Source organism: Panthera pardus, unplaced genomic scaffold (assembly GCF_024362965.1).
Source record: "Panthera pardus isolate Hobbes unplaced genomic scaffold, ASM2436296v1 HiC_scaffold_24, whole genome shotgun sequence".
NCBI classification, from domain to species: domain Eukaryota; kingdom Metazoa; phylum Chordata; class Mammalia; order Carnivora; family Felidae; genus Panthera; species Panthera pardus.
The window spans coordinates 53,128,462-53,153,666 of NW_026526810.1; the positions used below are offsets into that span (position 1 = coordinate 53,128,462).

General features: G+C 41.7%; 1 protein-coding gene across 8 annotated transcripts in view; it reads right to left on the minus strand.

The window, feature by feature from the left end:
• Positions 1–23,540, minus strand: part of STARD9 (StAR related lipid transfer domain containing 9) — a 119,980-nt gene extending 96,440 nt beyond the window's left edge. For 7 of the 8 annotated variants that reach the window (XR_002078072.2, XM_053889143.1, XM_019442405.2 and 4 more), the window contains exons 1-3: positions 23,438–23,540; positions 17,355–17,424; positions 15,598–15,714 (exon numbers count right to left, since the gene is read on the minus strand). Coding sequence is in view for 6 of the 8 variants with exons in the window: in XM_053889143.1 (XP_053745118.1) it covers positions 15,598–15,714; positions 17,355–17,424; positions 23,438–23,484 (234 nt within the window). In the remaining 2 variants the exon portion in view is untranslated. Of the gene's footprint in view, positions 1–15,597; positions 15,715–17,354; positions 17,425–23,437 lie in introns of those variants that run through there. The other variant, XM_053889142.1, reaches the window with a different exon arrangement.
• Between the last annotated feature and the right edge of the window lie 1,665 nt (positions 23,541–25,205).

The window sequence follows — 25,205 nt, forward strand, 5'->3', positions numbered from 1 at the left end:
AAGGGAGCCAACCAAGTAGAGGTAGATAGAACAAAGATATAAACATATTGTTCCCTCTTCATCCTCACACTAGCTCAGAACTCCAAAAAGGGTATTTTTGTTGGAAGCTGAGCTTATGTAGATGTATGTAAATCACAGATTAGAGCCAGTATACCACAGTGACCACCCCTAACTTCAGATCCTGAAAAAGAAAATAGGAGACTAAACTCCTATCCCCAAAAATGCAGTTCAGAAAGAACAGCAAGCAACAACAAGGATGTTGGACAGCCAAGATCTGGAAATGCTCTAAACTGTTAGAGTAAATTATCAATTTCTGATTTTTTTTTGGTTTTAGAATATATGGAAAAGCCTTCTGCCCATACTCTAGAAGCCACAGCATACTATCGACGGTGCCTGACAAAGGCTCTGGCTGCCTTCGGTTTAGGAGACAAATGCTAAGTTAAAATTTGTTCTGCTAAAGTCCATAGAGCAAATCACAAAACAATATGGATCATCTGCTGACACGAGTCATAATGCTATATAGTTTGTGGGATATAAATCAAACACAGTCTCCATCTCTGCAAAATATGATAGCTAAAATAAAGTTAAAGAATACATTAAAAGACAGAAGGAAGAGGACACCAGTTGGAAATATGGATCCAAAAAGGAAATGAAGACCACCAGAACTGGTAACTACGTGGGTAAATATATAAGATTTTTTTTCTTATTTACATTCTTTAAAAGATAATTTACTGCTTAAGCAAAAATGTTAATATGTAATAGAGTTCATAACATATGTAGACATAAAGTGTATGACTTGATAGGATAAAGACTGAGAGTGGAGAAAAAGAACTATTCTAATGTAAAGGGGGGGGGAAGTAGTATATTATCACTTGAAGGTAGACTGCAGTAAGTTAGAAATGTATACTATAAACCCTAAAGCAACCACTAACAAAACAGAGTTATAGCTAATAAATCGACCAAGATAAAACGGAATCATAAAAAATACCAATCCAAAAAAAGGTAGAAGACAAAATACAAAACAAACAAAAAAAGAACAGATGGGACAAACAGAAAACAAACAAAATGATTGTCAAACCTGTATTGGTAATTACACTAAATGAAAATGGTCTAAATAGCCCCAATTAAAGTGCAGAGATGGTCTGATTAGGAAAACACATATGCTGCCTACAAAAAAATTCACTGTAACTATAAAGATATAAATAGTTTAAAAGTTCACAGTAGCAAATATGTTAGGGTATACTCACACAGAAGGTTACTATGTGATCATCAAAAAAAAAAAAAAAAGACATAATTATATATGGATATGAAAATGTCTCCAAGATATATTAACTGAACAAGGCAAGATACAGAATAATATGTGTATGCTCCAATTTTTTAAAGAAAAGAAATATACAATTATATGCTTATACTTGTATAGAATTCTCTGGGAATATATATATGAGAAATTGATAACGATGTTGCCTCAGTTTAGGGGAAAGAGTTTGGCTAGAGATAGAAAAGAGATTTAATTTTCACTATATGTCCTTCTGTACTGTTTTTTTTTTTCTGCCATATGCATATATTACCTATTTTTAAAAATCAATACAGTATTTTTAGAAGAAAAATATTCTTATTAAAGAATTAAGACCAGAAGATACTTTCATTGGCAACATATAGAACTCAGCAGAGAGACTGTCTTGTTTGGTACATAAACAACAGAGAAAGAGGGGCGCCGGGGTGGCTCAGTTGGTTAAGGGTCCAACTTCAGCTCAGGTCATGATCTCACAGTTCATTCATGAGTTCGAGGCTCATGCTGGACTCTGTGCTGACAGTGCAGAACCTGCTTTGGACTCTCTGTCTCCCTCTCTCTCTGCTCCTCCCCTACTCATTCTCTTTCTCCCTCCTCTCTCTCTCTCTCTCTCTCTCTCTCTCTCTCTCTCTCTCTCTCCCCCAAAAATAAATAAACATTAAAAAAGAAACAATAGAGAATGAAATGCATTAGTAATAATAACAAGTGATATTTATTTAGTGTTTCTACTCTTTTCCAAAGTCGTGTCAAGCATAATACTTCATTTTATTCTAACAATATTCCTATAGTGTTGGTAGGTGGGGGAATTACCGCTCCCTCTTGAAAGGTAAAGAAACTGAGGCTGATGAGGGAGTGTGAGGCAGGATAGGGGGCAAAACACAAGCTAGCACACCCCCAATGCCCAGGTGGGACATGTAGGATACATGACACTTCTGGCCACCCAAAAAAAACAAGAAAGGACAAAAAACAAATGGTCAAACTGATGAGAATCTCTACCAGAAAAAGGCAATCCTATCAATAGGCCAAAGTCCAGGAACTCCCTAAGGTCTTAATGTTAATGCCTTGCTAGAGGGAAAAACAACTGTAGCTTAACAGCTAGGCCTCCAGTAAAGTCTTTAGCATATTAAAGTCTCTTTGGAAACTCCCTCTAGATCCCCCAACTCGATAAACTGGTCACCCCCCACACTCACAGTGCAGCTCTTCCTGCCTATGGGGTTCTGTCCCCGTGCCTTAATAAAATCACCTTTTTGCACCAAAGATGTCTTCAAGAATTCTTTCTTGGCCGTTGGCTCCAGACTCTATGAATTCCCCATCCATCTCTCCAAAACTTCATCAAGGATATTTAAATCACATAATATAAAATCTGTTCCACTAAACCAAAAGTCATCAAGGTTTGCCTGAAATGGCAGTTATGTAAGTGGATATGGGAGAGTCTAACACAGCTTCTTTCTTGAGTCAACCAGACAGACTAGTAAGAGAAATTTCGGTCAGAATGAAGTCCACATTTTATAGCCCAAACAAAAGCACAGTTAACTAGGCCTTGGGAAAAGTAGTCATCTATTCAGATTTGTATAAATTAAAGCGGAATGTATCACATACTCTACAGTCTTGTTACTAAAAGTGTAGTCCTCAGGCCAGCAGCATCTTCAACCCTACCTCAACACCTCCTCCTTCTAAATCTGCTTCTCTAATTTTAATTACTTTCAGGTGCATGTGTATCACCTGGTGATCTCTTTAAAACGCAGATTTTGAGGGGCACCTGGGTGGCTCAGTAGGTTGGGCGTCTGACTTTGGCTCAGGTCAAGATCTCACCAGTTGGTCGGTTCGAGCCCTGTGTCCAGCTCTGTGCTGACAGCTCAGAGCCTGAATCTTTTTCAGATTCTGTGTCTCCCTCTCTTTCTGCCCCTCCCCTGCTCGCACTCTGTCTCTCTCAAAACTAAACATTTTAAAACGCAGATTTCGATTCAGCACCTTTGGGTTGGGTCTGAAAATGTATTTCTAACAAGCTCTAGGCAATACCAAGGTTCACACTTTGAGAGGCAAGGCAGAACAACCCCAGACTCTCTACATCTGTATTCCCAGAGTAGAAAGCAAGTCCTCTACCTCTCATGGTACAGAGGTATCTGGATATGCACAGTATTTAGTAAACCTCAACAGGCATATCCAGAAGGAAAAACCAGCAATGTTTTCCTGGGAGGCTATTTTTCTACAAGAAAGTACCTTAAATAATAAAATCAGAACACTTCTACTATTCTGGAACAAGAACAGATACATCTGTATGATGCCCCATGGGCAGGCTGCTGAGAAATCAGTAGAAATGGAGATACCATGGAGCTATATCAACGGAGATAAACAAAACAGAAACAACAAAAAACTGAGCAAAACTCTGTCTCTTATAAATACACACACTCACAATATGTTTGGGTTTTTTTTTTTTACTTTTTTTAATGTATTTATTTTTGAGAGAGAAACAGAACATGAGCAGGGGAGGGGCAGAGAGAGAGGGAGACACAGAATCTGAAGCAGGCTCCAGGCTCTGAGCCGTCAGCACAGAGCCTGATGCAGGACTTGAACACGAGAGCCATGAGATAATGACCTGAGAGCCCTGCACACTCACATTATGTTTACCCAGCACCTAGCATATGCCTGACATACAGTAGATAAACATTTTAGTCAGAGGGAAAGGCTTAAGCAAAGATTGTAAGGCAAGAATAAAAACGTACAAGATGTGTTTGAGTGGATTCGGTGGTGCCAGTCCAGGGTGAAGCTAAGAGGAAGTTAGAATGTCCATCTTTCCAAGTGTTCCAGGAGGCCAGACTCCCACATTCCACCTCTGAGCTGCTCCAAACTCCAAGGGATATGGAGGCTAATCACAGGGGTTTTTTTGTTTTGTTCTGTTTTTTGTGTAGTGGCACAGTGGCCTCAAGAACATCCTGGATACCCAGCAGATAGAGGCCATGTCATTACTCCCATTCCAGAAACAGAAAAGGGAGATAGATACTTTCACTTTAGATAATTTGGGGCCATGAAGATTTTTAACCAGAGGGAAGGAGGCTGAGCATCCTGGGCTACAAGGTTGCAGCAACAGCATTCATTCACTCAACAAATGTTTATCTACTGTATGTCAGGCATATGCTATGTGCTGGGTAAACATAATGTGAGTGTGTGGGGCTCAGGTCATTATCTCGTGGCTCAAGGGAGCACACTTTACACACTGTATGTTAGCCAACTTGACCATAAATTATATTTTTTAAAAAAGAGGCAATGAAAAATAAAAAAGACATATACACAAAGACAAAAAAAAACAAAAAACTACCATGAACAGAATCAAAAGGAAAAATGTGAAATATTTCCAGCATCTGAAACAGAGGGATCAATTTCCTTAATATGCTAACTACTCTTACAAATAAGAAAAAGATGAACATGACAGTAGAAAAATGGGGAAAATATATGAACACATTATGACAAAAATGGCCAAGAAACTTGAAAAGATACTCAATCTCAATTATAATGAAAGAAAAGCAAAGCCAACAAGATACTATTTTTAGTAGTAGTAGATGGACATAGATTAGAAAGTTTGGTAATACTTAGTATTGACAAGGGATACAGTAGGGTATTCTGTTAAGGGTATAAACTGGTACAATCTTTTTAGAAGGCAATTAGACAAAAATCTATTGAAATTTAAAATGCACAAATTCTCTGGGATGCCTGGGTGGCTCAGTTGGTTGAGCATCCAACTCTTGGTTTCAGCGGAGGTTGTGATCTCATGGTCATGAGCTCAAGCCCCATGTCAGGCTCTGCACTGACAGCGAGGGGTCTGCTTGGGATTCTCTCTCTCCCTCTCTCTGCCCTTCTCCAGCTCACGTGTGCAAGCTCCTTCTGCCTCTCTCAAAATAAACATTTAAAAATAAATAAATGAAATGCACAAACTCTCTGAACATGCAACAGCACTTCTAGAAATGCATCTTACAGTTATACTTGCAAAAATGCAAAGATGCTCATTCCGGTATTGTGTATCACAGAAGAAACCTGGAAATATCCCAATTGTCCATTACTAGAGAACTGTAATACCTTTATACAATCAAATTCTATGTAGCACTAAAACAACGAGGTAGAACCATATGTATAGCAAATAAATTAGGGCCAACCTAAGCTGAGTAGAATAAAGCACATTGAAAAATAGTACGTATAGTGTAAACGCCACCTTTTTAAAAGGCTATATAATACATACTTATTTATGTTTACAGAATGTCTGGAAGGATACCAAAGAAACTGTAGACAGTGGTTACCTCTAGAGTAAGACTTGGGGAGGAGGGGAGGCCTGGCAGGGGAAGGTTTTCTTTACTTTTCACATTATACTTTTCTTTACTATTTGCACATTTTATAATTAGCTTGTATTGCCTTTATAGCAAAGTATTTTAATAAACTAATCAATTTGTCAACACTTTTATGCAGTCATCTGCTTTCTGCTGAGTATAAAACTAGGGAGAAACCAATCCCATTTCTTTCTCCACACTTCATGAACCCTTTTCAGAACACTGTACTTAGAAGGGGCCTTTTGTTGGTCAGCTGGACTGGCTCCCCCAAACAGAGGACCATTGACATGGTGCTGAGAGGGTGCTTGGACACAGACTTACTGTGTAAGTATGTATGTGCAAGAGAATTTAGCACCTGGCAAGGCAGACCAGGTAGCCTCCTCTGGAGAGGCTTACCATTATCAGTCCGCCTGTACATGAGTGTCTACTGTGGTAGACTTTTGTTCAAAGGGCTGCTGTTTATTGTATATGCCCTCCTTTAGACGATTCTGTAAATCTGTTTTTCCAAAAACTTTCAAAGTACAAAAAAAAAAAAAAAAAGCCTCTCAAAGTAATCATCACCATCACACTTCTCTTCTTCAAGGATTTAATTGACGACCCTTTAAAACTCAGGACAAATTCAAATGTAAAGGGAGTGCACATATGGGACAACTTGTCAGCATTGCACACAGGAGCAAGAGAACTTCTGGGTAATGTCAAGGACAACTGTCTCAGGAACCCTATTTATATTTGTACTTAGGCTGCCCCATGTCTGCAAGTGACTACTGAGCTTTGGGCATGCCTCCCTTACAGATAACCTCTCTCTCCGGCCTAGACTCAAGGACCCAGACAGTACCAGAAATTTCTGTTACCCTTGGCTCACAGGGGAGGAAAAAAAAATGCCATCAAGCTTTTGCATTTTAAAAGATTTCTCTAGTTTTTGTACAGGTATCCAGCACCAGCAGCAAACATTAAGTTTCAAAGATCCCAGTTCCTCAGATTTTTATAAGTCTGAAAGCTACTCTTTAAAGATTCATAATCAAGTTTCTGGAGAGGAAAAAATGTGTTAGATGAAGCCAAAAGAATGACCTTATTGCCTTAAAATCCAGCCCATGGCGATGCTTATGTAGCTGAGCAGCTGTGCTGCTGGCAGGGGTAACATACTGAAATGAAACACTCATGATAATCTCCCTTCCCCCACTTGTGCCTGCACAGCCTCATCCAGTTATTGCACAAAAAGGCTTTTTCTTATAAACTTCTCTCCCTTCTACTTCTGGCTCCATCTTGGTTGGGAAGAAATAGCACGAGTGATGGAATGTACACAGCTCTGCAAATATTCATGAGAAAATGCTTTGACGCCCACATGCTCCCCAGCTCCCCTAACACATACATGCTTTAGGGAAAAGGGATGCCCAGAGAAACTGATAGGAGTACGTGGTTCTCTAACTTAAGTAAACCGCAAGTCTTCTCAAAACAGGTAGCAAGATTCAAGAAGGCAGAGTCTTAATTTGTCTTTCACCCACTGAACCATAAATTGAATCATTAATCCAATAACCATTGATGGGTCATTTCAAATGTGCAGCACTGAGGGCACCTGGCTGGTTCAGTCACTGGAGCATGTGACTCTTGACCTCAGGGTTGTGAGTTGAAGCCCCACAATGGGTGTAGCAATTACTTAAAAATAAAATCTTAAATAAATAAATAAATAAATAAATAAATAAATAAATAAATAAAATCTTTAAGGGGTGCCAGTGGGTTAAGCATCCAACTCTTGACTTCAGCTCAGGTCATGATCTCACGGTTTGTGGGTTTGAGCCTACACTGGGCTCCGCACTGGTAATGCAGCGCCTGCTTCGGATTCTCCCTCTCTACCCTTCCCCTGCTCTCTCTCTCTCTCTCAAAATAAATGAATAAACTTTAAAAATTAAATAAGTCAAATCTTTAAAAAAAAATAAACTGTGTGACACTGGAAATACAGAAATAGAGCTGTGCAGCTCTGTGTGGCATGGCATTCGAAACCTTGGACTCTGGAGTCACACAGTCAAGGGTTTGAATCCTGGATCTATGACTTGATTGTAGGACCTTAAACCAAGGTATCCAAACTATCTGAGCCGGTTTCTATTCTGAAATGGGGATAATAATACCTACTGTAAGGAACAGTACAATCCTAACAGCATCTCCCCCTCTGTAAACTCTCAAATTCCTTTTAACTGTAGTTTCTTCTTCATGTTTTCCCCTCTTCTTGCTCCTCTAAGGTCTCTCCTCAGTTTCAGTAACTCTTCCACCTTCTCTACTCTGTCCCCAAAGCCTCCATTCACACTCCAAGCTCAGAAGATACAAAACAAGTAAGGCATAAAAGAAGTGAGGGTCATAGTCCACTTCTCTACCTCACTCTACTTGTGTTCTGAGGAAGTAATAGATCATCTGTCTTCATCTTATAATGAGTTGGGGTCCCCAGAGAGAAACACTGCTTCTGTGCCAGCAGTATCTAATCACAGCCCAGTTACATGAGAGAATCCACAGTAGGCACTCAATACTTCCCCGTGCTACTAGATGGCAATAGTGCCACTTCCTCACTTGAATGAGTACAGAGCCAAGAACAGAAACATTCTTAAGAACAAGAGCTTTCGGGGGCACCTGGGTGGCTCAGTCGGTTAAGCGGCCGACTTCGGCTCAGGTCATGATCTCGCGGTCCGTGGGTTCGAGCCCCATGTCGGGCTCTGTGCTGACAGCTCAGAGCCTGGAGCCTGTTTCAGATTCTGTGTCTCCCTCTCTCTGACCCTCCCCTGTTCATGCTCTGTCTCTCCCTGTCTCAAAAATAAATAAAACGTTAAAAAAAAAAAATTAAAAAAAAAAAAAAAAAAAAGAACAAGAGCTTTCGTTGGGATTCTGCTAAGCAGCCTATTTTCTGCCATGCAGGAACCACTGTGCTGCAGTTGATGACCCTCATCACTAGAATAAGCAACAGGCACTTCCCTGAAACATTAAGGACAATTCTGGACTAGACTAAAAGAAAAAAAAAAAAAATCCCGTAACTGACTTTTGTCTCTCTAGGCTTTCATCGTTAAAGTAAGTATCTTGAATTGTCTCTACAATTCTTCTAATATCAATATTCTGTATTTTTGTTAAAGTTTTTATTTAAGTAATCTCTGAAACCAAAGTGGAGCTTGAACTCATGACCCAGAGATCAAGAGTCTCATGCTCAGGGTTCAGTCGGTTAAGTGACTGATTCTTGATTTTGCCTCAGGTCAGGATCTCATGGTTAGTGAGAGCCTCACACTGGGCTCTCAGTTGACAGTGCAGAGCCTGCTTGGGATTCTCTCTCTCCTTCTCTCGGCTACTCCTCCACTTGCTCTGTCTCAAATAAATAAATAAACATTTTTAAAAATTTAAAAATGGGGTGCCTGGGTGGCTCAGTCGGTTAAGTGCCTGACTTCGGCTCATGTCATGATCTTGCAGTTCGTGAGTTTAAGCCCCATGTTGGGCTCTGTGCTGACAGCTCAGAGCCTAGAGTCTGCTTCAGATTCTGTATCTCTCCTCTCTCCGCCCCTCCCCTGCTCACACACTCTCTCTCAAAAATAAATAAACATTAAAAAAAAATTTTTTTAATTAAAAAAAAAAGTCACATGCTCTTCTGAATAAGCCAGCCAGGTGCCCCTCAACATTCTGGAATTCTAAAGTATAAATATCTAGCAACCACATATAAGGATTCAAAAACTCTGCACAAGTTATTCTTCATGTCCTAATTACATACAATCTGCTACAATTTAATTTGAAATCCTCTATTTTGTACTAATGGAAATGAAGACCAACTGTTTTAATGCTTCATAAACTGTTAAAATCATCATGTTCTGTACTTAAACATTATTATTACCTCTCTGTCGTCCCGTCTCTGAACTGACATTTCTTCATTAAATAATCACATGCAAATGCATACAAGGTAAACTATACTGATAGTGGCTTTCCTCTTGGTTCCTGTAGTCGGTCCTTTCATCATTTTTAGGGGCATGTGAGGTTTTCCTCTGAAGACTCCAAGTTTCTAACATCCTCAAGCTAAAGTCCAGAAGAAGCAATGGGTGCCTGGGTAGCTTAGTGGGTTAAACATTTGACTCTTGATCTCGGTTCAGATCATGATCTCACAGTTCGAGACATCAAGCCCCACATGGAGCTCTGTGCTGCTCCCTCAGAGCCTGCTTGAGATTTTCTCTCTCTCTCTCTCTCTCAAAATAAATAAATAAACTTAAAAATTAAAAAAAGAGAAACCAAATTGTCTTTATTCACAGGTGACATGATTCTGCATGAAGAAAATTCTGAGGAATACACACACACACACACACACACACACACACACACACACACACACACATTCCCCGCACCCCCTCTGGGGCTCTTTGAGGGTAGGCAATGGATGTACTTATGTGTGTTGTTTGGTATTCAGTGCACTGTGGAGGTTAAATAATATTATAAAAACAAAAGCACAATCACATTGCTGCTATAATTTCAGTTTTGGATCCAGTGGTTAGGAGGAGGAAATCTCCTGCACACTCACACGATTTTTTATCTGGAAAAGATACAAGTGCTTCAGCCAAATAACTGGCCATTTTAAAATAAAGATTCCCAGGAGAATAGGAGCAACTGCTTTCCACAAAGGGCTGGGTAGCTTTTTGTTCCTGGACGTGCTTTCTGTTGACTCAGTCTGCACTTGTTTTGACAGCCAATTACAGTCCTTTGTGGGTAAAGCTGAGCTAAAGCTCTTCATGGAAATTTTTACAAACACAAAATTATCCAAACACAATACACTTGAGCAGAGGACTCCCACTCCAACAGATATTCCTGACCAGGAGGAAGGGAAGGGAAGTTAATTTTCCAAGTGCAGCATGCTGATCCAGAAGAGATCATAACCAGATTCAAAGAAGAGATTTTCAAGTCTAGTTCAGCTCTTAGCAGCCTGAGCCTCACTTCCTTTGTACTGTGATAGGGTAATCACCATAGGGAACCAAGCCACAGTACTCAGGAACCCCCTTATCAAATTGCAGTTGCCAAGCCCTGATCTGGGAACTTAATTATTTCATTTCCTCCTCACAGTAACTCAAGCTCAAGAAACTAGAACTCAGAAAATTTAAGTAACTTGTCCAAAGCCAGCCAGCTAATAAGTGGCTATGCCTGAATTCAAACCCAAGTCTAACTTCAGAAACTGGATTAACTTTAATACAGATTCAAGCCAGATAAAATGTAGGCCCATTTTGAAGAAAAGCCTTACTACAAGTCCAAATATCAACAAACACTAAAAACACAATTTAGACCAACGCTGACTTGCCTTTAGAACGGGAAGCTAATGACACCAAGGTCACAGGGTAATGGACAAGACAAGTGGTATGATCCCCTACCACTGCCCATTCACTACACTCTTTTCTCTCTTCACCATCTCTTTTCTTTCCTAATTTACCATCTCTTCCTTTTCCTATATCCCTTTTGTTTTTCTTTTTATACTGTATTGTAGCAAATCATATGAACTCTGCATTCAGATAACCCTGTGTTCAAATCTAAGACTCATTTCTTACTGTGTGACCTTTGGGCAGATCACGTAACCTAAACCTACATTTTCTCAACTATCAAAGGATAAAATCTTCTACCTTTTAGGCTGCTGAAGGGATTAAATCAGATAATATGTGTGAAGAGATGACTAGGTCTCTAGTAGACTAAATGAGACTTTAACATTGAGGGTCAATGAGACTTGCTAACATACAATTTAGAATTGGACAGTCTTGGATTTGAATCCCTGCTCCACCACTTACTGGTTAAGTGACTTGGGCAAGTCTCATAACCTTTATGTACTGTAGTTTCCTTATCTATAAGATGGAATATAGAGGATAGACTAAACAGATTTGGGAGATGATCAAATGGAATGATAAACATTTAGAAACTATAGATATTTAACAAATAAAGCAGCCTCTCATTAGAACTTGCAGTAGTGCCTTGTTCTCTAGAGGCCCATGTTTGTTGACGCCTGATCTATTTATCAAGCGTGTCACCACTAAAGATTAGGAGGTGCTAAAACACTAAGAAATGCTAATCTTGAACCTATCTTTTCAGATCGTAAAATAAATATAAAAACAGGGAGGTAGAAGAGTACAGTGCAATGAAAAGACCACCATAAGAAGTATGGGTCCGGTCCCACTTGGGCCTTAACTGCCTATATAATGCCATATAAATCACACAGCTGTAATCTGGAACATGAAGGGTTTGGAAACATTTTTTATTTTCCTGACTGGGACTGCCACTGGCATTTAGAGGGTAGAGGCCAGAGGTGCTGCTAAACACCCTGCAGTGCACAGGACAGACTTCCACAGCAAACAATTATCTGGTCAAAATATCAATAGTAAGTAGTGAGGTTGAGAAGCCCTGGCCTAGATGATTGCTAAGTTCCCTTCGAGCTCTAACATTCTAAGAGACTGTGATGAGGCAGCACCGACACTTAATAGATGACATTCTTGCCAACATCTATCAAGCAATGGCTTATGATATTGCTCAAAATCCTCCTACAGCCAGTGGGGGAACGTTTTCAGAATATTTGAATATTCTGAAATCAGTACTGTATTTTTGTGGGTAAGGACAGTGCTTCCTCACAACAGGAAGAGAGCCAAGGATGAAGAGGGCTCAGTCCTACAGGGACTTGGTCCCTTGCTCTTTGGAGTTAGAATCAGTGTTTCCAAAGTCACAAGATTCCTTCTGGCCAAGATGATTTAAGTAACTCTGATTCAAGGTCAGAATAAGATAACACACATAACAGCAGAGGTGAATCTCAAATCCATCATGCTAATTGAAAGAAGCCAGACTCAAAAGGCTACATACTATTTTATTACATTCACATGATATTTGGGAACAGACAAAACTGTAGTGACAGAAAACAGATTAGCAGATGCCAGGGCCTAGAGGTAAGAACAGTTTGACTGCAAAGGGACATAAAGAGATTTGGGGAATGATGCACTGTTTTATATACTGAATATAGCATAAGCTACACAATCGTGTTTGTCAAAACTTAGAGAACTGCACACTGTACACTGAAAAGGTGAATTTTACTGTATCTAAATTATACTTCAATAAAACTGCCCGGGCACCTGGGTGGCTCAGTTGGTTAAGTAGTCCGACTTCAGCTCGGGTCCTGATCTCACGGTTCATGAGTTCGAGACCCATGTCAGACTCTGTGCTGACAGCTCGGAGCCTGCTCTGGATTCTGTGTTTCCCCCTCTCTCTCTGCCCCTACCCTGCTTGCATTCTGTCTCTCTTTCAAAAATAAATAAACATTAAAAAAATTTTTTTAAATAAAAATAAAATTGCCCCCTCTCACCTCCACCCCCAAAATATGATCATAAATGCTATGTTGTACTTTGGGAGAGGATGAACTGGATGACATTAAAATTCTTCCCACCCCATGTCCTATAATTTTACGACAGTCTGCCCCGCCTATCCTGGTGACCTCAGGGTTAAGTCTGGGCTCCAATTTCTGTGTTAAAGCAATGAGTCTCTCCGACCAACTTATATGCATATGAGTTCTGCCATTATTCAGGGACATTTGGCCCTACTTTAGCTTGTGACAGAGGCTCCTTCCCTGCTATCTCCTATTTTAACTCCCCTTGGGACTGATGAGGGCCTTAGACATTAATAAACAAGTCAGAATAAACCTCAGGGGACACTGGTTTTATCTCTCTGCACAGGCTTCCTGTCCAATTCCCATTTGATCTTTCCATTGAACTTCAAACCAAGCAAGAGAAGAAGAATCATATTTATGACCCCCTCCACTATGGACTTCTGGGCTTCCCACCAGATTATTCTTATACTTACGTTATATAAATGCACACCTAAATTATACCCAAGTTTGTTGAGACATATATAGATACAGATACGTAGTTTTGTTTTGTTTACATACATCACTGACCCAGATTATTACTCTATCAAATGTTACACAAAATGGTTAACTTTTCTTATATCCATATCTAGGTATGCTATAGCCAGGCAGGACTGAAACAGCCATTAGAATGCTCATACTTTCTGCTAATAAAGACCACTGTCTTCTATGACACATGTAGAAGGGTATTTAGTCACAACTGTGAAAGGCTGAAGGAGTCCCATCCTCTTATTTGAAAGTCAGCTCCTTTCTTGCCTCTGCATGAAGGATGTCAGTAGAACAGTTACAAACACCAGGAACCAGATACTTCATACATGCTTGAGTGCTAGGATAAAAATCAAGGTCCAAAAGAAAAGCCTGGACATGCCAGCGCCTTCATATTCCAAAGGACAGAAAATATGGTAGGGACCAGATACTACCCACACTGACGTTTTCTGCTAAGCATTTACAGCAAACGCCTTGTGACTACAAATATAGGGTGCTCATATTACAACAGAAGGGGCCCACAGAGACAACAAATCCCACAGTAGTCTAGGGTCTTGTTTCCACATGTTCCCCTCAGAAGAGAAGAATGGGGGAATTACACTCCCATGTTTTAAAACTACTCAATCATCTCAGAAGTCTGCAGTGGCAAAAAATCAGTACTGTAAATCACTCAAACTTCTTTTTTTTAATGTTTATTTTTGAGAGAGAGAGAGACAGACAGACAGACAGACAGAGGAGCCATAGCCAGCTCTGCACTGACAGCAGAGCACGATGCAGGGCCTGAACTCACAAACCGTGAGATCATGACCTGAGTTGAAGTCAGACACTCAACTGACTGAGCCACTCAGGCGCCCACCATATTTTTTTTCATGTTTTAAGTCACTCAAACTTGATAACATTGCTTCTTTGGCATAATCAGAAAAAGGTCCACAAAAAACTAAAACACTTAGCAGAAAACATACTTTAGCTTTTTATTCAAAAGTATACAGACTGACAAGGTGCCTGGGTGGCCAAGCTGGTTAAGCATCCGACTCTGGCTCAGGTCATGATCTCATGGTTTGGTGACTTTGAGCCCTGCATCAGGCTCTCTGCTGTCAGTGCAGAGCCCGCTTTAGATCTTCTGTCCCGGTCTCTCTCTGCCCCTCCCCCACTCACGCATGCACTCACTCTCTCAAAAATAAATAAACATTTAAGGAAAAGTATATAGACTGATAGGCAATGTTCTTCCAGACTTCCCCCGAAAATATTTCCATTTCCAGTGGTATTTCCTAAGGACTTATTCGTATACTGTTTTTTTCATATGTAGGTATGATGATATTGACCCACAGAAGGCCAAATAAGTGATTTTTCTAATATTAGGGATGGACTTTCATAGAAAGTATCTTGGTAACTGCTGAGGCGAGGGCTATTGTCTGTGGTCATAAAACTCAATGGGGCAAGGTTTGCAGGCCATCACAGGGACTGAATGCATGACCTTCAACAGTGCTCCAACAAGGACAATGCTGCTGCTTCACAGAAACAGAGAGAAGCCCTGTGGACTCAGCTGGCCAGACCTGCTGCCTCAGAAGCTTGTGAGAGAGCTAAGTAGAACTACCAGAGGCAGGAAGGGTGACCGACAGTCTTGCTGGGAAGGCCTTGACTGGTCCTCTCAATCCTCAGCAGATCAATAGAATTCACTTCTCACATACCTTGCAGGCTGCCAGACTAGATGTCTAGCCCTTTTACACTCAGCCTAGGACCATAAGAACAAGCCTGAGTGTCAAAGATACTAGCCTCTAGGATTCCGGGTCCTTTTGCTGTATATACCAAAGGCCAAGTTTTAGGTGAGCCCATTTATCTGCCGTAGGAGTAGAACAGTACCTGAACTAATTTCTACCCATCTGAATCTTGCTGTGGCCCAAGCCTAAATGGACACTAGCCAACTTTCATGACCTGAGCAAGCAGTCTTTTCCCATTTCCTTTGTTCTTTCTGCAACCGAAGCCTCTCACTACTATTTCTCAAAGCAGAACATCATTAGTTTCTGACCAAAATATTAAAGTAAGATATAGCCAGGCCCCATGTTAATTTCCCAATAATTATCCAGTCAGAACTGAGGAGAGTGAAGGGAAAATGACATTACCACATCCTGAGATGCATACTGGGGGTCCTCTGGGTTGACTGACCAGTAGCAATAATCAAAGCCAAATGCCACCACCTTCTCCCGGGAGTCACCAAAGCCATCTGGTCGACTGTCCACCTAAAATCAAACATAGGATAGTCTTTTCTATCATAATATCAGAATCTAGCCAGTGCCACCTGATTCCTCCCTGCTATAGCTACAGAGACCTCAACTGGTCATGAAAATCTTTATGTTATCTACCTAAAGAAAAAAAAGTAACCTTTGTCATTTCCTCATTTAAAACCCCTGGAGAATTAAATGTGCCTATCATGCTGTCACCTATCTGCCTATATATGAACCAAGCACAGAGCAGCTTAGGAGAGAAAGTCCCTCTAGGAGCATCTTCTTATCACTATCATTTTTTCTCCAGGCATTTCTGTAAAGGATACTAGGAGTGCATGTGTAGTTCGGTGCCTGGGCCTGACAGTCTACCAACTGAGGGCTTTCACAGAGGTCCCTGGGTATCCACCCCTAGTGAATTAGGAAGCACAATGGACAGAAGCAAGGACCAACCCAACTGCCCATGGTAGATGAGGGTAGAGCCAGAGCTTGGAACCACACTGACTTCCAGGTACTGGGGAGAATGGTATTATTCCCAGAAATGTCTTACTATTTAACATTTAGACTCTGAACAGAGATAGACAACCCCCAGCACTAGCCACCATAAACTACAGTAGAAAGAGGCTATCAGAATGACTAAGAAATTTTTAGTGGATAAATGACTTCAAGGAAGTAGACAGCTAAGGAGGTGTGCAGGGAGCAGATTAGAGTTTGATCCTGGCCAGGATTTATTCTTAAAAACCAAAAGTCTCACCTTCAGAACAAAGCCCCTGAAGTGTTTAAGCAACAGAGACATAAATAAGAGACAGCAGAGAATAAAAGGTCTTTTGTCCCTGGGGAGCTCCTGTTGCAAGTTTGGCAGGTCCTGTTCTCTTTTAGCCCAGAGCTGCTGTCAAGGGAAACATCGTATCACATCACATCACATCACATCACATCACAGGAGTGGGCATGGCTGGAAGGCCTGGGTTCTTGATAACCCTCACTCCTGCAAGTCAGCTTCCTCACTCTCAGGAGTGCTTAATATTACCTGCAAGCTGTCTATAGCAGCAGTCACATGGCCAGCTTCCCTCCTCACACCCCAAGGCCCAGAAAGAAAGAAACTCTTCCACTTCCGCTGTTCTGGTAAAGGAAGGAATAGGATGGAGGAAATCAGCCCTGGGAGGGGGTGTGGGGTGGGGGAGGAAGTTCCCAGCGTTTGTCCAATTGTGACTCAAAGGTCAGTCAGATCTGTGAAAGAAAATCTGTAACAAGACCCAGGATAGTGACCTACTCCATTCTGAGATCTGATGCATATTAAAATCTATAGTAATGCCTCTAAATTAAGTGATATCAAATGAGGGACTTGGGACAAAATCTAACTCGTGGTCAGGCGAATTAAGTATATCCACAGATGTACCCAGCATGACTTAAACTGGCCATGGTGCCCATAAATAATTACCAACCAGTTTCTAAACATCTGCACCCTATTTGACAGAACTTGGGCTGCCGTGCCACAATTCCTATACTTCTTTCCTGCCTTATTTTTATACTTGCTTTGTAGTAGGTTATAACTCTTCCCTCTCCCAATCCTCTACCCTAAACACATCTTTATCCCAGAAGCCCCTGTAATCATACAAACTCCTCAGTGGAAAGAGAAAGGAAAACAATTTCAGGCTTACCTTTAAATTTCTGATTTTTGCCACTTTGCCATCAACTTCCATGATAATTCTTCCCCCTTCTTTGGTCTCCCTAGAAAAAAGACCCAAACTCATATGAGAAGAAACACTGCTTTAAAAAAAAAAAAAAAAAAAAAATCAAGAAAAGGGAAGTTGAGACCAGCGTTATTGGGACAAAATGTTTCCCTACTGCTGTCTCCTAAGTAGCTGTCCCCCCGCAGACGTGCTTCTCTGGATCATTAGATTGGCTTTAGAAGAGCCAAAAAGTACCACTATTGAGCACCCTCCACGTGATAGGCACTGTATTAGGTACAGTCATATTATGCTTCATCTTATGCAATCTTACCGCTAACACACCCTCCTGACATGGCTTCCTACCGTATCGTCATTTTTTCAGATGGAAGACTGAAGCTGAGAGAAATTATGTAACTTGTCCAAACTCACACATCAAGTAGTGGCAGAGCTGGGGCTTAAACCCAGATTTATCTGACCACAAAGCCTAGGCTCTTAACCATACCTGAGAAATCAGGCCTGAAACTCTGTAGAGTACCCTTTGCTCAGAGCACAAGTCATCCCCTCTCATTTTTCTAGGATTTTGAGCGCAGATAATAATGAGAAGGGTTTTGGAGTCCTCTCTGTTGAGACACTGAGAACACATTTTCCAAATCCTTTCCTTTTGTCTTCCTAAATTCGAATGAGAGCTAAGAATCCCAAGAATTTTCCTATGTAGCAGTTATGTAGTAACACTACATAACCAACCAACCCCTAAATTTACTTTAAGGGGCTTAATTCAAGTGATCCATACACCTGAAGCCCAAAATAAACAGAATATACTCCATTCTAGATATGAAATCCTTTTTCATAACATGAAGACCTTTTAGCTGAAGTGAAAGCCAAAATGGCAGATGAGAATTAAATTCATTGGCATTTCCCCCACTATAATGAAAGTAATCAACTAAATTATTCCTAGCGTAGAACCTGAAAGTTAAGAAAATATGTTCTGTCTCATTTTTATCCTTCCTCATGGTTCCGAGGATGTGACCTTGAGAGTTTGGGGAGGGGAGGAGAGGCATAGTGAGACAAGGGTCTTTACATTTAAGATTTTTTTTTTTCTTTTTTTCTTTTTTAATTTTTTTTAATGTTTATTTATTTTTGAGACAGAGAGAGACAGAGCATGAACGGGGGAGGGTCAGAGAGAGGGAGACACAGAATCTGAAACAGGCTCCAGGCTCTGAGCTATCAGCACAGAGCCTGACACGGGGCTCGAACTCACAGACTGCGAGATCATGACCTGAGCCGAAGTCGGCCGCTTAACCGACTGAGCCACCCAGGCACCCCTAAGATTTTATTTTTTAACGTTTATTCATCTTTTGAGAGAGAGAGAGACAGAGCGTGAGTGGGGGAGGGGCAGAGAGTGAGAGAGACACAGAATCCAAAGCAGGCTCCAGGCTCTGAGCTGTCAGCACAGAGCCCGAAGTGGGGCTCAAACTCACAAACTGTAAGATCATGACCTGAGCAGAAGTCAGATGCTTAACCGACTGAGCCACCCAAGCACCCCTAAGATTATTTTTTTAAACCAGTATGTGAGTCTGGGATAAAGCCCTGGGTGGGAAATTTCCCTCTCCCATGTAGTAACATTTCTGTTACCTAAATTTCCTCAAGGCCTTGACGCTCTTTCTTTCACATTTTATACTAGATAGTACTCAAGGCACCTGAGATACTCTTAGTCCCCCAGGATCATAAACCACACCCTACTCATCAGCCCTCAATGATTCTAAAGAAAATCTTTCATCTTTACTGTTAACATTTTACATAACATTTTTTTCCTTTCTTCATTCTAAGGTACATTTTATTATCTCTCCTCCCACTATAAAAGCAATACACATATTGTAGTAAATTTGGACAATAAAGAAAATAAAAAAAAAAAAATCATGCAATAACTTTTCCAAATCTATTACCTAATTTTTTCTAAGAACACCCTTTCTTGAGGATTCATCTATGACTCTCTCATATAAAGCAGCCTGAAAAGAAACATCCTGAATTTTACTTCTTGGAAGAAAGATACAAATCATAAGGGTAAGATGCTGACTCTTCCAGGCCTGGACCACTGCCATTGGTAACCTAGGGATTCCAAGCTATTCTAAAACAAAATGAGGGAGAATTAAAACTGAGCAGAACAGGGGCACCTGGGTGGCTCAAACGGTTAAGCGGTTATGCATTTAACTCATGGTTCATAGGTTCAAGCCCTGTGTCGGGCTACACACTGATAGTGTGGAACCTGCTTCGGATTCGCTATGCCCCTCCCCAACTCACGCTTTCTCTCTCTCTCTCTCAAAATAAATAAATAAACTTGAAAAAAACAGTGAACAGAAAGAAAGGGCACCAACCTCAACTGGGGAGCTGGCCACACAGAGCTCAACGAAAGTCTGCAGAGATGGAGCCTTATGCCGCGGAATGGCGCTACTAACACTTGCCTTGGGGTCCTGAATTCTACCAAGAGGCATTTATTTCTTTGAATTTCCCTTTGCACAGGGATAAATCCTCAGTTACACATTTACTCCTACAACAATGTTTCTTAGAGTGTGGTCCACAGGCTACCTTCATCAGAATTAAGTGAGTTGGTGGGTTTATTTGAATTCCTGTTAACAAGTTGCATTATGGGGTGGAGAACAACAACCAAGTTGCATTGTAACAAGCTCCCCAGGTGGATTGTATGCAAATGGTAATTTGAGAATCACTGTCCTAGAGGGGAAAATAAGCAAGCCATTACCACTTATTATCTAATCATTTGTAAAAGTTAAAAAAAAAAAAAAAAGCAGACATCTAAGTATAAGGAGTAATAAAAATAATTGTTAAAAACTTTATAGCGAACACTTTTTTGTACCCTTAAAATGAGCCAAGCCCTAGGTATTTTTAATGCATTCTTTCATTTAATCTTCATAAAAAAACATTGAAGTAGTTATCCTATTTTACAGATTAAAAAAAAAAAAAAACCTACGACCCACAGAAAGAGAATATAGTATACGAACAGTAACTTTTGACAGGGCAGTGGGGAGTATTCCAGAGCCTACAATATTGACAGAAGAGAACATGTTCTTTCAATGATGAATGATTCTGGATACGCAAGGAAGAGCATCACATAATGAGCTACAGATTTTCTAATTATGGGAAATTGTGAGGAGTGGGAGGGAATCAAAACCATTTCCCACATTATCATTTTACTTATGGTCAGCCCCAGTCCTATTAAGCAAACAGGCATTTGATCAAGAAGCGCAACTTTTCGGTCGTCTCAGGAAGGAAGAACTTCGTCTACTGACTGGAATCTTGACTCTACCTACTTTTAGACCTTAAACAAGACCATTTTTTATCTGGAAAAACAAAAAATGGAAGCTTAGACCAGATGATCTCTAAGATTTCTTCACAAGTACATCATATCCAATGACTATTAGCTGAATCCGTGCCAGTGACTTATTTGAAGGTTGAACAAACCACATAATTAGCAGATTCCCTACATTTGAATTTTTTTTTTAACGTTTATTTATTTTTGAGACAGAGAGAGGCAGAGCATGAACGGGGGAGGGGCTGAGAGACAGGGAGACACAGAATCGGAAGCAGGCTCCAGGCTCCAAGCCGTCAGCCCAGAGCCCGACGCGGGGCTCGAACTCACGGACCGTGAGATCATGACCTGAGCCGAAGTCAAGTCGGACGCTTAACCGACTGAGCCACCCAGGCACCCCCAGATTCCCTACATTTGGATGAACCCCAGCAAAGATAGTGGAAGTTAACAAACCCTGGGTATAGCTGCATCTCTGCAGGGTTCTCTGAGAAGACAGGAGTGGTCTTGACTTCTTAGCTGAAGAGTCACAGTGGGTTTATCCATATTTGCTCCTGAATCTTCAGCCTCATATAATTTATTCACACCTGGATATCTGCAGTATTGGCATTCTACCTCTTGAGGCTCAAGCCTCGTAACCTAAACTAAAAGCAAGAAAGCTTTTGTGCCCTTCTTTCACCTTCACTTTTGTTTGATGAGATAAATTACTCTCTACCATGGCTGCAAATAACTCAATTTCAAAAGCATTTTCTTAGTTTTTTTATGTTTATTTTTGGAGAGCAAGAGACAGAGCAGGAGTGGGGAAGGGGCAGCGAGAGAGGGAGACCTGGAATCCTAAGCAGGCTCCAGGCTCTGAGCTGTCAGCACAGAGCCGGAAGTGGGGCTCAAACTCACCAACGCGGGAGATCATGACCTGAGTGGAAGTTGAACACTTAACCGACTGAGCCACCCAGGTGCTCCACAACAGCATTTTATTAATCTAATCCACACTATTATAAATTCCTAGCACTCAAGGAATTGAGAGGCTACTGTTAGGGGTGTTCAAGGTAATTATCCTGAGAACCCTAAAAAAACAGTTTTGCAAAAAGAAGATGAGCTGGAGGCTACCTCCAAGGTGGCAGCTGCACCTATGAAAACTCAACCATAAGTCACCACATTCAATCATGCAGAAGCCCGATGTCATAAACCACTTACCAATCTAAACACAGCAGTTCAGGCACGTACTGCTTTCCTTCTTTCTTCATTGTATCTCTTTTGCCTTTTTCCTACTTTCTTTTCTGTTCTTGTTTCTTTCCCTCATCCCATTGCTCTCCTCATTATTCTGTCAATTGTATGACTTTTCAAAACCAATCACCACCATACCAGGGACAAAAATAATCCCTGCTAGTACCAAATTTTGTTATGGGAGACAATGCATTTTTGTTTATCCTTCTGCCCAATTTGCAAGCCACCTTATGTCCTGGAAAATTTTTAAACCTCCCAAATAATTCCATTATATGTCTTATGATCCCAAACTACATTCTGCCAGCTTTGTCTCCTCTCACTCACCTCCCTCTACACATCCTCTCCCCAAAAGGGGGTTTTCTAACAGCTGAAGTCCTTTGCTCTCAGTGTTCTTTCTACACCTTCTATACCTATCAGCAAACTCTAATAGCTCTTTAAAAAACGGTACAGGGGTGGGGCCCCTCGGTGGCTCAGTTGGCTAAGCATCTGACCTCGGCTCAGGTCATGATCTCATGGTCCGTGAGTTCAAGCCCCATGTTGGGCTCTGTGCTGACAGCTCAGAGCCTGGAGCCTACTTCAGATTCTGTGTCTCCCTCTCTCTGCCTGTCACCTGCTCGCTCTCGCTCTCTCTCTCTCTCTCTCTCTCTCTCTCAAAAATATAAAACATTAAAAAATTAACACACACACACACAGTTCAGGGGCGCCTGGTTGGCTCAATCAGTAAAGCATGAGCCTCTTGCTCTCCTGATCTCTGGGTGAGCTCGAGCCCCACGTTAAAAAACGACAACAAACAAAAACAATTAAAATACCAGCCCTTCCCTGGCTTTCCAAACCTAGGAGTGGAAAATCCATGAAAAAGGGAAGAAATTATGTCGCCTGATATTGGATGCCTCAAGAGCTGAGAGATGATGGATCTGATTGACCCACGAGGAAATAAGCACTGACGACACTGAAGAAACGGGTTAGAATAACTTCCTTCTACTACCCACTTCTGCTACCGTGCATGGGATGAAACCGCGCTCTCCCTGGGCCTCAATTTCCCTCTCATGCCTTACAATCTGGCTCTCTCCACATCTGTGCAGAGAAACCAATGTGCGCTCAGGAGCAAACACAATTCTGCCTCAGCCCCCGCAGGTACTCCAGAGCCACCAAGAAGAAAAGACACTGCCCATTCCTCTCCCCGGGTACTTTCCCAGCCCTTCTCAGCGAACTCAGTGAGAAAGGCCCAACCCATGCATCAAGACTTGAGCCGTGGTCCCCCAAAACTCCTGCTCACAGGACTCCAGGGACACGGACACAGCGCAGCCCACAGCTGACGCAATCCAGTAAGCACTATACCCCAGGACGAGACCCGAAAGTTCTAACCGAAACTTTGTCCCGCCAGGCTTTTAGGGTTTCCGGACCCTGGCCCCTTGGGCCACTTTGTGTCTGACTTCTCCGCGCCAGAATCACTTGAGCGAGAGGCGGGAACCTCGCCCTCCTCTCAGCTCATATGACGCCTCAGGAGCCCCCTCCCTTCCAGACTCACCTCTTGCTGAGAGGTCGGACCCTCACGGCCACCCGCACGTTCGCCATCCCTCGGCCACAGCCCAAGCCTAGCAGGTCCGCCCAGCCGCAGCATCCCCAGCCCCAACCCCAAGTCCAGCCCCCCCCACCCCACGCGCCTCACGGGACGGCCCCGCCCATGCGCGCGCAGTGAGCCAGCAAGGGTAGAGCCTGCGGAGCCTCAGCCAATCGTGAGTCCGGTGGGCGGGAGATCGCCCTGCCCGGCCAGCCAAGCCCGCCTGGCTCCGCCCCGCCTCGCCCCGCCCACGCACCGCCCAACACAGCCCCGCCCAAGGGCGAATCTGTTCGACGGGGGCGAGGCCTGCCGCGTCTTAGCCAATCCTGAGCCATACAGGCCAGGCCCCACCTACCAGGAATTAGCTTTTGTTCTCGGACAGTGCTGTACAGAGTCAAGTAAACACGTTTAAGTTTCGGTTAACACCGACAGTTTACAACGAAATTTGCTAAATACTTGTAATCGCTGCGTTGCCCTGAGCTGTCAATTCTGTGCTTAAATTTTAGGGGCAGAAATGAAATGGCGAACAGTTCCCAGCGACATTTGCAGTTCCTAGCGAAGAACAGTGCTCTTGAAGAAGCACCTGGAGTGTGAAGTTTACAGTGCTAGTTGGCAAGCTTCTCTAGATTGTGATGGAACTTCGTGGCCACTCTGACAGTGTTTGTGATCGTGGAAAGAATGCTGTCAGTCCGAAATTGTTCATTAGTTCACCCAAGAAATAACCTGAATACCTACCAAGAGTCAAGTGCTCCGGTTCTTGCGGATACAGTCCCAGCCTTCGTGGAACTTAGAATCTACAGGGAAAGGAAAAGAGACAAATTATATAATTTGTCAGATGGTGCTGACTGCAATTTTTTTTTAAAGCAGGGAAATGGTTTTGGGGTATGTAGAGGGAAAGGTACTTATATTATACAGGATCTTAAGGAAAGGCCTCACTGATAAGGTGACACTTAACTAGATTTGAAGAAAAGGAGGGGGGGCCATTCAAGTATTCATTTATTTAATAAATATTTTCTAAGCAAGCATCTATTATAACAGGCTTTGTTCTAAGTAGGAAGGATATAAGCAGTGAAGAAAACAAGCAAACTTCTGACCTCATGGAGCTTGGTGAGAGAAATTACCAATAAGCAAAACAATTTAAAATGTATATCAGAGATGTATAATATGTATAAAGACAAAATATAAAGCAGGAGAGGAGATAGAAGAAAGTGAGTAGAGAAGGTGTTGAAATTTCAGATATGGCCAGGGAAGTATTTGCTGAGAAAGTGACATGAGAAAAATCTGAAGGATATAAAAGAATCCCGCTGTTATCTTGAAGGACAATTCCAGACACAGGGACCAGGCCAGTGTGAGGGCTCAGAACTTGGATGTAGCCTGAAACATTAGAAGAATGACAAGAAATTCGGTGGGGATAGAATGAAGTGACAGAGAGGGAGAGTCATAGAGGTAACATGAAACCACCATAAACTCTTTGAATTTTATTCTGGGTGAATTGGAAAACAATTGGAAAGTTTTAAGGAGAAAGCAAAATTATATGATTTATGTCTTTAAAGGATTGCTCTGGCTGTTGTTTTGAGACTAGGTTGAGGAATGGGGAATGATGAAAGCCCAACAGAGACCAGTTAGAAAGCTCTTTTAGTACTTCAGGGGTAGTAGTAGAGTCATGGTGGTGTCAGGCATTTTGCAATAGCAGTTTACCTTTCCAGTCTCCTCTTTCTCATCTGTTTGAAAGTAT